The sequence below is a fragment of the Barbus barbus genome (genome assembly GCF_936440315.1).
Source record: "Barbus barbus genome assembly, chromosome: 2".
Taxonomy (NCBI): domain Eukaryota; kingdom Metazoa; phylum Chordata; class Actinopteri; order Cypriniformes; family Cyprinidae; genus Barbus; species Barbus barbus.
In genome coordinates this window covers 34,074,569-34,089,328 of record NC_136730.1, presented here as the reverse complement: position 1 = coordinate 34,089,328, position 14,760 = coordinate 34,074,569, and the positions used below count along the sequence as shown (strand labels likewise).

The 14,760-nt window shown below is 39.0% G+C and overlaps 1 protein-coding gene across 10 annotated transcripts in view; it reads right to left on the bottom strand.

Moving 5' to 3' along the window:
* LOC306842813 (nuclear factor 1 B-type-like) overlaps positions 1-14,760 on the bottom strand; it is a 92,176-nt gene that overhangs the window by 67,540 nt on the left and 9,876 nt on the right. For 4 of the 10 annotated variants that reach the window (XM_079373898.1, XM_079373899.1, XM_079373894.1 and 1 more), the window contains exons 1-2: positions 10,541-11,002; positions 6,500-7,031 (exon numbers count right to left, since the gene is read on the bottom strand). In XM_079373898.1, the coding sequence (XP_079230024.1) occupies positions 6,500-7,031; positions 10,541-10,567 (559 nt within the window). In that variant the 5' untranslated portion in view covers positions 10,568-11,002. Of the gene's footprint in view, positions 1-6,499; positions 7,032-10,540; positions 11,003-12,473; positions 12,879-14,760 lie in introns of those variants that run through there. The other 6 variants (XM_079373893.1, XM_079373891.1, XM_079373892.1 and 3 more) reach the window with 5 other exon arrangements.

The window sequence follows — 14,760 nt, the reverse complement described above, 5'->3', positions numbered from 1 at the left end:
GGGATAAGCAATGTCTTCCGGGTTCTCATAAAGCCTCCGTCTGCACCGATGATGTGGGGATGTATGGAAGCGGCTTTGAGTAATGCAAGATAAGTCTTTGTTTAAAAGGCAAAGCAGGAAAGTCTGTGACCCCTGAAAAGAGAGTTAATTTTCCAACATACTTTCCCATTTTTTCATGATAGTAGACTCAACATTAATGATAGGCTGCGCTTCCACCACTTTTGATAAAACATTCCAAAGGGAATATCCCTTCTCCCGACCACACACTCAGACAGACGCACAGACCCTTCCACACTCCTCACAACCATGGAGATTTAATGTTACATTACAGTGTGTGAAAGAAGACAAGGGAGGTTATAGTGTGCTTGAGCCTGAGGGTATTCAGTCAACAAAGAGTCTCAAAGATAGCGTACACAAATACAGTCTCCAACACACAAATCAGCTGTTTATAAAATCTAGCAGCACCTTAGACAGAAATTGTTTGTTGAGGGAGGAAGAAAGAAAGAAAGAAAAGAAAACAAGAAAAAAGAAGTCTAAAGCAAACTTACTTCCCTCAACTTATTACTTAAAAGAAAAGAAGCCAGATACAATGAAGAAGAAAAAATCAAAAAGAAAAACGAAGGAAGAACTCAAGTAAGAAATCATTCAAAAAAGAAACAATAAAAGAAAAAAACAGAAGGAAAGAATGAAAGGTAAAAAGAACAAACGAAAGAAAGAAAGAAAGAAAGAAAGAAAGAAAGAAAGAAAGAAAGAAAGAAAGAAAGAAAGAAAGGCAACAGGCAACAAAGTAGAAGAGAAACAAAGTCCAGAGCAAAAGACAGCACGACAGAAAGGAAAGAGAGAGAGAACAAATGAAAGGGTGGGGGGAGATTTCCTTTGCGGCAGCAAGTGGAGTAACAGTACACCGCTGAATTGAACCAACACCGAGGCTGAGAGGAGAGACTGAGCACGGGGAGGGGGGGAAATCAATAAGGGAGGCCAGAGAGCTGGAGGGAGCTCTAAATGGATTAGACTAAGGGAATGTGTTCGATAGGTCATGGCTTTTGCGTGAGCTAGTCACCGCGGGCCATGCAGAATACTAATCAGTGCTGCAGTCTCAGCTTCAGAGACCTCACTGCATGCTCAGCACAAACGCACAACGACCTCATCCCCCTCTCTACTCCAGCTCTGTGATCATAGAAGCATCTGTAGATTGTACAGCAGATTCGTCTGCAGTATTGTTGTGGATCCCAAAGTTTTCCAGTAACATTCCTGTGATGCTTACATCATAAACTCGTCCAAAGCGATGCGATCAGATGGCCTCGTACCACTGGGCTGCTCGGAGTAGAAGGGGATCAAGTTCCTTCAAAAGAAAACCAAATTGATGGTGGACGCCAGCGTCTTTATCTCTGCTTTGGTATTCAACAGCCTGCATGAGCTGCTTTACACATATGCCACCATAAAATTGCAGCTTACATACTTTGAAATGCACTAGTAGCTAAAGAAAGGGGTGTTTCTGGAATAAAAACCTGCTTAATCCACCTTTTAGTACAGATTTCTCAAGCGAGAATAAACAGAGATGCAAAGAAATGTGTGTTTTAGTCAATCAGGCTCTTTAATCAGAGCAAACTCAGCAGAAAAGAACTCACAACACCCACAGGCCACTAAGATTATCGTCTGGATTGAAGTCATAGTGGCAAATCCTTTCACTGCTCCTCCACCGCTACCCCCCTTCTTCCTTCTCTTTCCCTCTTTATGTTTAATGTGGCGGTACACCAGTGTACTAAAACATCAAACAGAAGCTATTGCCTTTCATTTCCACAACTGAAACCAAGTCGTGCGTTGTAGTTCTTTTTTGAAAGCAAAGCACCAACAAATGCGTGGTTCAGAGGAGAAACCGAGAGCAAGGGAGAGAAAAAGAGGGAGTGGAAAAAAGACCATCTGTACTGATTTTTGGGAGCGAGTCAGTAGCTGCAGGCCATCAAGTTGATGTGCTGAACACTTTTTTGTCTCTCTCCAAAAGGACAAACTCTTGACTGGCTCTGCCACAAGGACCCACTGGAAACAATCAGCAAATAAATAAATGACTAGACAAAAACAAATGCTGTGGCCCTGTTGCATTCCATACACTCGTAGTTCCATAACTCTTTTCCTACAAGTTTCAGCTAGGGCCCCAAATTTTCAATGTGTTTGTGTGTGTGTGCGTGCGCGTGTTTCGTCCCAGCCAGCGACCCCTTTAATTCTCACTATTACAGCACACTGGAGTTTATATTGTGTCTGCAAACACTGTCAATGGGAACAATATGTCACATGGACATAAAGGAAAAATGCAAGGGTTTACAAAAGCAGAGCTCCATATAGAAATCAAAAGTTGAGAATAGAGATGGTAATTGTAAAGACATTAACAACTCCAGTTAATTCCATTAATGATTCATTAGTACTTGTAAAAAGTAAATGTTTGGGAGGGGGGGAATGAAAAATAAATACAATTCCACAGTGAAACTGTAAGATAATTTCAATAAAAAACACATTTAAATCAGTTCTCACAAAAGGTACATTTAAACAGCCTTTTTAAAGGCACCATTAATACATGTCAATACTGTCCTTTACTATATATTAAACAACCAAAAATGTGGTAACATTTTATTCATTTATTTTTATAAACTTTTACTCAGGATGTGCACTTTTAACTGCACACTGTTATATGAACATGTGCATGGATTTAAGATGCAAATTTAAATGTTTGACTCAATTAAAAAGACTCCTTTTGTTTATTGTTTATTTGAATTGTTTATTCAGGAATAGAACTACACTGTAATGGATACAAATCCAAATGGCTGTATTTTGGTTTCATTTTAAATCTTGCCATAACCCTAAATACCTCTTACACTTACACAATAAAATTACACAAACTGTCCAGCGCTCCATCAGAGTTTTCTCTAGTGCCCTTAATCAAAGAAGAAAAATCACATGGTGGTTTCAAGAATAATTCTGGTCTAACTTTCCATGTATGTGGACATCAGGGACAAAGTGAATTATATAGGAGGAGACAGACAGCAAGAAAAAGTGAAAAGTGGAGAAACCACAATCTGTAGTTAGTCACCGACAGGGGTGACAACCTCTAGGTCATGTGGCTAGTCCTGACCTTGCCGTATACTCAGCCAGCTGGAAAACTAGGCGCAAACAGCTCTTCTACAGAGCGTACACACACACGGCTAATAAAGGCCCAATAGGGAACTCAATGTGTGTGTGTATTTGTGCGTTGGGGGTTCTGGCAAGTTGAGAGAGGGAGTTTGATGAATGACCAGCTCTTCTCAAGGAGTTGGCAACCGCTCCACTGACCCAGGCATCCAAATGTCATGAGCAAGCTGGGGGTCCAGGTGCCCCCTGAAATGACCCCCTGGCTTGCCCCCACATGCCACAGGCCGCCACCTTGTTTTCAAAGATCTGTGGTGCTCAATTAAACTTCACGTGACACCTTCCACATCTTTAGCGAGGTCTTGACACGAGGGGCAAAAGCTATGTCCTGCAGTCATAAAACAAGACCTCTTTAACATGCTAGAACAAATGAGAAATAATCCGGCCGACACCAGAAAAGCAGCCAATAAAACACTGCCTACTTCACAAGGGACCAAAATAAACATTGGGGAGTTTGGGGCAGGAAATCACAGCACCTTCACACTGTTATTGATACATTGAGCTCTTGTGATTGTGTAACACCTTCTAGTTGTTGAGTAACGCTTGCTGTGCCTGCACAAAACATGACCATTTGTTTTTGGTGTTCAATAACTGGAAACCATAAGAAAAAGTAAAATCTATATTTTAAATGTTAATTAATTTCCTTAAATCATTTAGCTTTACAAAAGGACGGCTAGGTGTTTGAAACAAACCAACTTCCAGACCAATGTAAATATTTATTAGAGGCTTGAACCAGCACTTAATTTACACTGGCATTTTTGAGGTTTTGTGTAATGTCATATGTTTAGGATAGTGTAAACACTCAGATAAAGGTTGTGAACATATTCCAGCATGGGATGGAAAATAAATAGCTTGGGTTAAAATGAAAAATGCTTGTTTGATATAAACCGGCTGGTGCCTTTTCAAATCTATTTCTGCCTAGTCACTGTTCTAGTATAAAAGCCTGTACAGTATAAAATGCAACAGACTCAAAAACAAAGTTGCATTAATGAAACACGTCATCATCATACAATACAAACTATTATTATTATCTTTCACTATCTAAAAGGAGGCCTGGTAAATGAGAGTTATGATTTATGAGTTCTGAAGTGAAAAGAGCATCACTTCACATGAACAGGCTTGATTTGCAGGGGCCAACATGGACAATCACACAAAACAGATTCAAAATATCTTCTCCTCATTACTTTCTCATTTGCTAGCAATGCCAATAATCAAAAGTGAATTCTGCTGAACTGTTTTCACGGAGAATAACTGATCTGGATAATGTTAGAATTATTTCACGAGAGAATTGAGCTGAACAGCGCTCGTAGAAGCGCAGGCACAATGGCATGGCCAGACTTGTTGAAGTGCAGAGGCAGGGCATGGCACGATGCCCACCACCAAGCCTGCTGCCCCTCATTCCTGTCCTCTCAACCACCTTTTCAATGGGTATTCAGTTGGGCATTTACTAAGGTGCTATTACAAACGCAGGCGAGTCAGCCTAAACCCAAGGCAAACTGTTTGCTGTCCCTACAGATTCCAGGTGCTGTGGCTAGCACTTAAAACACCTTCAAATTTAAACCAGAACATGCAATCAATTACAACAGTAGTTGTGTTGTAGTATGAAAATACTGTGAAAACGTAAAACAGTTAATGTAGAGAACATGGTTTGCAGTCACCTTACAAAGGACCTTTCGCTGGCATACAGGCATGAAAATCGCTGAACACAATTTACTTTTTCAGTTCACAGCCAGGGACCACAACCACAATTTCCTTTATGATGTGGGTACAGATTTTCCTTTTGCTTTACATTCGGTTTTATTTTGCTGGATTTTAGAAATGTGAATAATGTCAACTGCTATTCCGCTGCCATCAGGAAACTTTCCTCTGTGCCCACTGCATTGCGGATGCCAACTAACGAATCAAAGGCATGCAGCAAGCAGACAAAGAGGGTTTGATACCAAATCCTCAGTCGCTGGCACTCTCCCTACCACTCTCCTGGCACAACGCTAACAAAATGGCCGCCCTGGGTGCACTGGCACAATGTGAGAGCATTGTCTAGAGATGGGCGCTGGATACTAGAGGCAAAACACCCCTCAATGCCATGGTTAAGTCCTTAACAGAGAACCCAATATTCATTTGCTGACACTAATTTACTTGATTAGTTCCTTCCATACTCTTCTTTTTTTCAGATTATAAAACGGTCAGAAATATCTTTAATGAGTAACATTTATAACATCAGTCAGCAGCGGCAAGTGATTATGTTACACAAATGGGTAAAATAATTTGAAACTGTTAGAATATATATACAAATTATGTATGTTTATATATATATATATATATATATATATATATATATATATAATTATTATTTTTTTTTTTTATAAACAAAAGTAGACTATGGTCTATTAAGTGCATTAGAGATTTAGGTTGCCGTGTGAGTGCCAACAGGCGAATGCACGCCATCTTACAAAGACACAAAAGAGATTCTGATGCCAACCATGGTGCCAGTGGCAACCATTATTGTCTCTCCACTCTGCCTTCTGCTTACCCTGGCACTTCAGTTTCACAAAATGGAGGTGCCGTGCCTGACGATAAACCAACTCTTTGTGAAAACATTCAGAGTCACAAAAGCAACACTTTGATATTATTAAAATAACTAAATATAGATGATGTCAAAATAAATAAAAGGAATAGTTTAAGTGGCAGCATTCCTCATTTGTAAATCATTTTGGATAAAAGTGCATGTTAAATGAATAAATGTGAAGGTACTTGTAAGTGTGCTGACTTCATTTTCCATTTACTTTGCTAAAATAAACAAGTACTCAAACAAAAGAAGAAAAACAAGAGAATTAAATAACTGTGAAAATTACCAGAACAAATCTAGCTAGGAATATGGCAATAAAAACAAACAAGAGAGAAATTTTAGAAAAAAAAAGAAAAGTGAGAAAAGAGATTTCTATTAGAACATTATTGCGTAATTGTGCCATTTGCAGAAATTCTCCACCTTAGGAAATATATATTTAGCATATATTTATATAATGAGGGGAATTCGTATGTTTATATGAATTATGCTGAAATATTTGTCACTTTTATATGCCAACAAATTTGTGAAATGTAAAATCTTCTAATACAACCATTTTAATACTATTTATATGTACCAAATGAGATCTTTTTGAAACTTTCTTTGCATGTAACACAAGAAATGTATGTCCTTAGTCTTATGTACATAACAACTGGAAATTACATTCATTTTATTTTGTCTCTACACCCTTCAATCTGATAGTTAAGAGTAGCACCTAAATTCAATAAATTTTATTTCCCAACCTCTCATCAGACTTACCTTGGTCCTGGACGTAGTATGCCAGAAACAAGTCCAGCTCTTTCACCGAGACAGTGATGTGGTGGGGTTGGACGCAAAGTGCCGGGTTGGTGCAGTGCAGGGACTTGACTAGCCGCTCCCCATCTGTGCTCTCCAGCGGAATCCCTTTAAACAGGATGACCATCACCAGGTCCAGCCGCCACACTTTATCAGCCTGCCTCAGGCAGTCGATTCGGCGGATCTTGCCCTTCTGATCGGGGTTGGAGAGAACGCAGCACGGGTGCTTCTTGCCTGTTACACTTAGCACAAAGTCCTCCCGGTACTCCTGCCGGATGTCCTTGCGCAGCTTGGCCAGGAGACGGGACGCCCACTTCTGTTTGATTTCAGGCTTCTCGCTGAGCAGCTCATCTTTCACGGCCCGTTCCTCATCCTTGGACATCCGCTTTTCGTGCTTCTTGAAGTACTTGCGCTTTCGCGCCTGTAGGTTGAACCAGGTGTAGGCTATGGCACGGACATGAGGGAGCAGTGCCTCGATGAAGGGATGAAACTCATCCTAAGAAGAGAGAGGGAGGGAAAAAGGAGAAAAATTGAGCAGGAGCAGAAGTGACCTTTTGGCATGGGTTCCCGTCTGAATTAGCCAACAGCACATGCAGCCAGAAACGAAAGTGGAAAGAAGTGGTTTAGAAATCAATTCAGATAAAAATCATTTATAAGTACATAAAAGTTACACAAATGACCATTTAATGGTCCATAAAAATCATTAAACAGAGTTACAGTTACAACCAGCAGTTGCAAATATATTTTTCAAACTCTAGCATTCCATTTCCTGCTTTTAAAGAACTTTTAAGCACTAAAGTTTTTTAAAATGAGAATTTTAAAGCATCAACATGACACGTTTATCTACCATCTCCACTGCGGTTGCAGGCAGCACTGGCCTGCCTGCAGGTGTCGAAGGCACGCTGAAAAAGGATGCCACTGTTTACTGCGTCTGCCCGCGCCGTGCCAGCGTACAGCAGACAGTTCCAGAATCACCAATCACTCTCTCCCATTCTCTCTCTCTAACCCCCTTCTCTCACTCACTCACTCTCCTTCTCCAGCCATGCTCAAAGCACCAGTCCGTGTGTTGGCACAGGAGAGCATGCATCCCCCATACTTCCAGATCTCTTATCAAAGCGCCCTACATTCCTGAAACAGCCCCTACCACAGAGCCCTGCAGAACCTCTTAGAATCCTGGAAAAACGAGTCACTAAATGCCTTAGACAAGGACAACTGAGGGCACGATCACCCACCACACTTCCAAAGACATCAAGACAAATGGGAACATGTCTTTTGTCTAAAATGAGAGTACAAACATACCCAAGGTCAGAAGTATTGGTTAAAGCTTACTTGGGAAAGTGAAAAAAAAATCAATTTTACACCTTCAGCTTTTACTCTTGACTATGAGGAGGTGTTTGCGGTCCTTGGGAATCACTTAATTTGTCAGCATTAATGTACCACTATTATTCCAAGGCCCTCAAAAATCAAACCAAGATGGCCAATGAACGTGGCATGTTGGCACAAAAGTCGCATTCTTCAGGCCTCAGATCCGTTTCGGTAAGTGTGGAATTAAAATGCTAAACCAAAACTAAAGTGGCCTGACTCCTCAAACAAGCGGCACAGCTAATTCACACTTGCCTTATTCAGCGTAAAGCTTTTTGTCTTCATATGCCTCAACTTGTTATATAGCTTTACACTACAAACTGAGCAAACGCAGTTGGCAATTTTACAGACCATTGAGTAACATTTGCTCAGTTTTTTCCACACATATAATCTCCTCATCATTTCAGCAAAAGAAAATCTTTTTATATTACCGAGCAATTTCAATCATGTTTTAAAATATAAAACAGAACTGGATAACTTTTCACACTAAACACTGCAAGTCCACGTTATAATTTTTAATGCAAGAAAAAAAGACTATTCTTCTACAGTCAAAATTTCCATAAACATTATAAATTCGTATTAAAGGACAAGAAGGTTTAAAACGTAAAAAGACAATGACAGCAATGTGTGAGAATCTCAACACAATGAAAAAAAGAAGACCACCTTTATGCACACACTCTGCAAACTTCTCTGTCATTTTTCCACTGCCACATTGAAATATGAACAAGGACTGCAGTGAATGGATCTAAGAAGAGTTAAACCACATATTGTTCTGTGTGCAGGCGGGCGGCAGCTCTTTGGGAAACCACAACCAGCACACCACTGCCTATATTTAAGTGACAGCCCCACACACATAGCCCCCATTCAACCACTGTATAAATACAAACAAACTATACAACTTTGAAATGCATGTGAAATCATTCACGCGACAATGTGCAATAGTGTGTGTTGCACAAGAAAAATGTAACTCACTGAAGAGAGTGAGTTTTCACACTATCTGCTGTAGTCCTGGAATGTATAAAAACTCAAATACATTCAAAGTGCTAATTTCCTAAGAAACAGATCAGACAGATTATTTAAAGCTAGTTTATTATTATTATTATTATTATTATTATAGCTAACTTAATATAAGAATGTGTGTGTGTGTGTGTGTGTGTGTGTGTGTGTGTGTGTGTGTGTGTGTGTGTGTGTAAAGCTGCTGTAAAGCAAAGTCCACTCAACAAGAAATGTATACAGTCAAATAACAATACAGACAATATGCAAAAAGGATCTTCATTCAATCGTTTTGTTCTACTATAAATTTAATATCAAGGAAAAATGGTATTTGACTGAAAAAAAGCCATTACCCTTTCATTACTATTTTTGTCATATTGCACTTAAATACATTACTGAGGCTTTGCAAGATCACATATCCCAACGATGTAACATTAAAATCATAGTAAATGTAATGTGAAATTAAAATATTACATTTATCTGTTGTCATAATAGTAGTTATGCAAACTGGTCTCCTATCACCTTGTTAAGAAATGTCACAAATCACACAAATTTTATAAGTGTAACACGAGGTTGTGGGCTGCGCAGGCTCGAGGTCCTCTGTCTTCTCACCATATCTCAGTCAATCACTCTCTGATGCCAAGGAAAATATAAACAGTAAAATTGTGTCAGCCAAAGCCGGCGGACTCTGTCCAACCGCTGAATCAACCTTAGCATTGTTTTAATCTTAATTCACTCTATGAGAGGATCTCCCAGTTCAAACTAAAGCAAGTTTTCTTTAGTTGAAGGTAAGGCTAAACAGTGAACTCTCCAAAAGTGAATTCAAATTCACTGTCCTAACCTCATGTTTGAAATTAACAGTTGAGATTAACAGTATTCAGATATCTCCCCGTTGTTCACCTCATATAAAGTTGCTTTGTTTAATCAAGCTAATTTCTATAACAAAATAAATTGAGTAATTTACGGACGACATCAAATTAGATCAACTTTATCTGAACACTGATCTGTTCAGAGATTAATAAGGGAAACACAGTCTTGTTTAAGTGAGGTGCACATTGTATCCCATCACCCAATCTTTAGCTTACATCAAATTGAATATCCAGTTGGATACTTTAGATAAAACTGCTCTTAATTTAAATTCTACTGCACTGAGTTCTTCAGTGTGTCTTCAAAGAAACATCTTACCACGAAACAATGTCTCGCTGTGTAAATTGGTTAGCTATATGGCTCTGTGAAGGTTGAAAAAGTTCTTGTACATTAACCTATAGGTTTGTCAGATTAGGGTACTGATTTTGGGGAATTTAAAGTACCAGTATGTAGATGGTTATCCTAAAAACTAGAGAGTAAATATGCTTTACTGAATTTAAAAAAGGTTCTTCAAAAAGGCTTCTTCATTCTACTTTGAATCTTTATTTTTAGGAGTGTTACTTAAAGGTTGCAGATAGGCTGTTTCAATGCATCGATTTTCTTAAATGTCTTTTAAAAGGCACTACCATACTTCAAAAGACAAGAGTAAAGTGTACAATAAATGCGCATATAGACTATGTAACTGCAGCAGTTCTTCAATTAATCAAAGCACAGTGAATAATGTGAATAAAAAAAGTAGCAGAAATCACCTACAGAGTGATAATTCGAAAATATATAAGATACCTGTGTGAGACAAATCGGCGAATACATCGTAGATCGCGCTGTTATTCAAAGTCCTGAAGGGTATCACAGATGATTGATATTATCGCTTCATTCTTCAGAGCTCGTGCTGCTCCGTGCACCTTTGACTAAGACCTGATATCCTCATTCAAAAAACACGCTCTTATCCGGCACCAGAGAACAACTGGAGATCCCACACTTAGCATTTAACCGATCCTGACCGCTGTTTAAGAGCACAAAAGACTGTAAACGGAGTGAATCTAGACGCATCCACAGCCCGCCGCAGAGTAACACGCTACCGGAATCTGAGAGTTGAGTTTTAAAGAGGAATCTTAAATATTATATCGCACGTGCAATAAGAAAACTTGAAGGCGCCTAATTTCTGATCATGTGTTTGCTTTTCAAACTTGATAAAATATGGGCCGGTAACACCCTCTAGTCTGCTGGAGCCTAACAAATCAGTCTGAAGATTTTTTTTTTTCGCCTTTAATTACACAGTCATACTCCTCCTCTTCCAGCAAGCGCATATCCCATATTTCCAGCCCACCTCGACTGCACCTCCGTGACACTCACAAAGATTTAAGCAATTTCCCACTTTTTATACAAGTGTCATTATTTTTCGTGACAAGCACTTCAGGCATGTAGAACTATGAAACACAGCGTGCGAACACAATACAGTATGTAAAGGTTTTTGCAGGTTTCTTCCATTACAAATTAAAGCAATTTAGTCCATTCATATCTGTTCACAATAAAGAAACGACAAATATATAAAGATTATTCGTTGACCTTATTTTGCGTCCATATATTGCATGCTTTTGTTATATATACATTTGAATTTGAATTATAAATATGCCTTTGACTTTGATTAGCTACATTTTATACATTGTCTTAATAAAAACTAAATTGCTTATATGATCAAATCATATTAGGGTACACAAAGAAAGTCCTTTATAGCCTACTTTGCCTAGACATTGGTTTAAGTTTACTTTCCATATCAGCTATTAGAAACCAGTACAGGGCATTACTTTTAAAACATCAAGGCTCTTTTCTTACATCATACGCTTGGAAATGCGCGGATTATTACAGATGCGAATGCAAGTTTGGGCCTGCAGCGTTCGCAAAAGAAGTCAAAACTGAATAAAGGACTTATATCCAATGTGATTTCAGTGCGATTTAAAAGTAGGACAGTTTAATTTGGGGAGAAAGGAGAAAAGTCTGCGGTAGTGCACGGTTCTATTACGCGTACCAGTGAGAGATGAGCACAGGGACAGTTTGCTTGCTGACAGATAATGATTCTTTTCGCTTTACATCGGCATCTTAAGCCCACCCCCTCCGTCCAACTCATAAGTCCAAAACGTTCAACAATGACTTTATGCTGAAGACTGAAACAACTACTAAAATGTAACACAATGGACCGCAACAAACTCCAAACATGGTAAAACAATCGATCGGATGTAAACTATTCTGCAGACAAACATCGACGTGTACGCAACGCAACGTTTCTTAGATATAAAGTATAATTTGTGAAAAGAAAACAGTTGATACAATGTAAAAACAGACACAGCAAGTGCCGTTGCGTAAAACAGTCCGAGACAAGCATTTAAATAACAGCAGAACAGTGTGAGTAAATATCAACACGACTTGTCCAGGTATTCGCGCTGCTGCTCCGTGCCAGAAGTGCACTGCTATTCAATAGGGGGAGAGTTTTAGCCAAGAGGCACAAACTCGACTTCTGACACAATGATATGACCCATATGGGACGTTTGCCAATGCATGACATAAACAATCCAACATTACTATCGTTTTTGTCTGCAGTTTTAAAGTGTCTTGTTCATTTCAACTCTATTGCCCTTTTGAGGTTACATACGCGCAACACAGCAACTCGAGAAAAATATTCACAAATGTTAGTAAGACAGTGTTTTCCATCGTAACGTACCATTGCACTGTATTGCATGGAACTGAAGGGGGTTCCTGGAGGCCGGATGAAACTGAAGCTCACATGTCTCAAGTTCAAAAAATGGTGCTTTTTATTTTTTTTCTCTCTCTCTCTCTCTTTTCGTTTCACGTTGTAGTGCTTACAAAAATGAACACCGGAAGAGAATTCTTGGCAGACAGGCGGCAAAATCAACTCAGCGAGCACCTCTGATATTTTTTATCTTCCTTCCTCTGCAAGTCAGGCTTTTTGGATAGCTTTTGGTGGTTAAGTTAAAAGCGGTCCAGAATGGGCTGAGTTTTTGGAAGTGGGAAGGTCTGCGCCTTCACTTTCTCTGTCTGTCGTCGCTGTTGCTCGCAGGCAGCAGCCAAACATAGCTGCGCATTTGGAATTACAATCCTCGTTTCTGATTGGCTGGCGCACCGGCGGAGCTCCGCACTGCGTTCCATGCCCTAGGCCCCTCACTTCCGCTCGGCTGGCAGTGTCACTATTTGCATATTAACATTGACCAAGTCCCATCAAACCGAGACCGAGAAAAATTTAGACTAGTGGCTGAAGATAGGTCAAATTCCTGTGTGTATTTTGGCTTTGGGGATTAAGAATTCCTTGTGGACCGGCATGAAAGCAAATAAATTACTACTAAACCAATTCATATTATTAAAAGAAAAGAAAAGAAAAGAAAAGAAAAGAAAAGAAAAGAAAAGAAAAGAAGATTCGAGTTTTTTTTATTCGTCACATACACAATTATACAGAGTATAACCAGCAGTGAAATGTAAGTGTAAGAATAAATTGTATTTTAATTAAATTGATAATAACGGTTCTCATACTCCCATTCACACTGTTGTTTGTTGGTGTATGTCCTATTTTGATACATAATCTTAACACTGTAATATTGGACACCCCAATTCTAATATTACAGACCGTCTATATATATATATATATATATATATATATATAAAACTAAAACATTAAGATTTTCTATGATATAGCAAATAAAGACACCACTGTTCGGAAGCACAATGATGGCACTGATCCAGCCCAGAACACCAGAGCGCAGCACACACACACACACACACACACAGACAGCATAAGAATGAAACGCGCATTTGAGCGTGTTTATCGATGTCATCAAAGCATGCGACAGAAGTATTAAAACGGAGTAAGGATTATACATGTCACTTATTTATAGATAAAAACTGCAATAATGGCATATAACAGAAACCACAAACAACATATATGAATAAGCTATTCGTTTTTTTTGACTAATTTTATTATTTTAAATGTGCCATAAGACATGCAGTTTATGTGTTGATCTTAAACAAAACAATTTTCTGATCCTTGAGTCTTTAATCTAGGTCAGTTGTTACAAAATCGAAAAATGTCACTTATATTAAACACTATGTAATGTGACAAATTGTTTCATCGTTCGGTAGGCTAGGACTTTTTTAGAATTTTAACAGAAGAAATTGCATCAAGTTATGGTTAAGTAGCTATATAATGCTTTTTTTTTTATCTGTCAGATATACAAACTTCTAAAACTCTTTCACCTACAATGAAGCGTGCCCATCCGAACACCCATAAACACTGTCTTCTGGGGACACCCTTGCTCTCCACGATATAAGTCGGCTGTACTCGTGCCTCACCAAATGAACCTGCCAAAATAAACTACTTTTACAGAATGAATCGTTTATTCAGGTTTACATCACACCCTTGAAGTTAAAACACACGGCTTGTTGGAGCATTATCGAGGAGGTGGAGTGTGATACGAAATGAAGCGAAAGGGCTCCAAAATCTTAGACGTAAACTTTGGCAAGCTCAGTTGTGAGTGGAGGACAAGAAACTATTATTAACGTATAGAAACACAGATGTCCAGCTGAAGAGTTTAGTTAATTCTGCTCCCTTGTGCCTGTCAAGTTTCACATGAGTTTGGACATGTGTCGCGTGCGCACAGCGAGCCTCGGTACTGCCTCCGTAAGTTCACTTCATTTCATGTACAGAGGTATTCTATTCTCTCGCATCGAGACAACGCCAAACTTTCTAGTCATAAATTCTCGTTTTACTTGTGCAGTATGTAGGCTATATACAGCGAACGGATCGGTGGGTCGCGTATTAAGATGATATTTCGTTTCAAATGTCTCCAGAAATTATAAAGATTCCAATTATGTTTAGACCATGGTGTAAAGAAGAGCAGGGAATGGACGATTAAAAAGTGTTTTCATGTTTTATAGGTTAGGAAACCTAGTATTTCGCTGTTCAGTAAGCATTCGTCAAGCCATACGAGTGAATATTA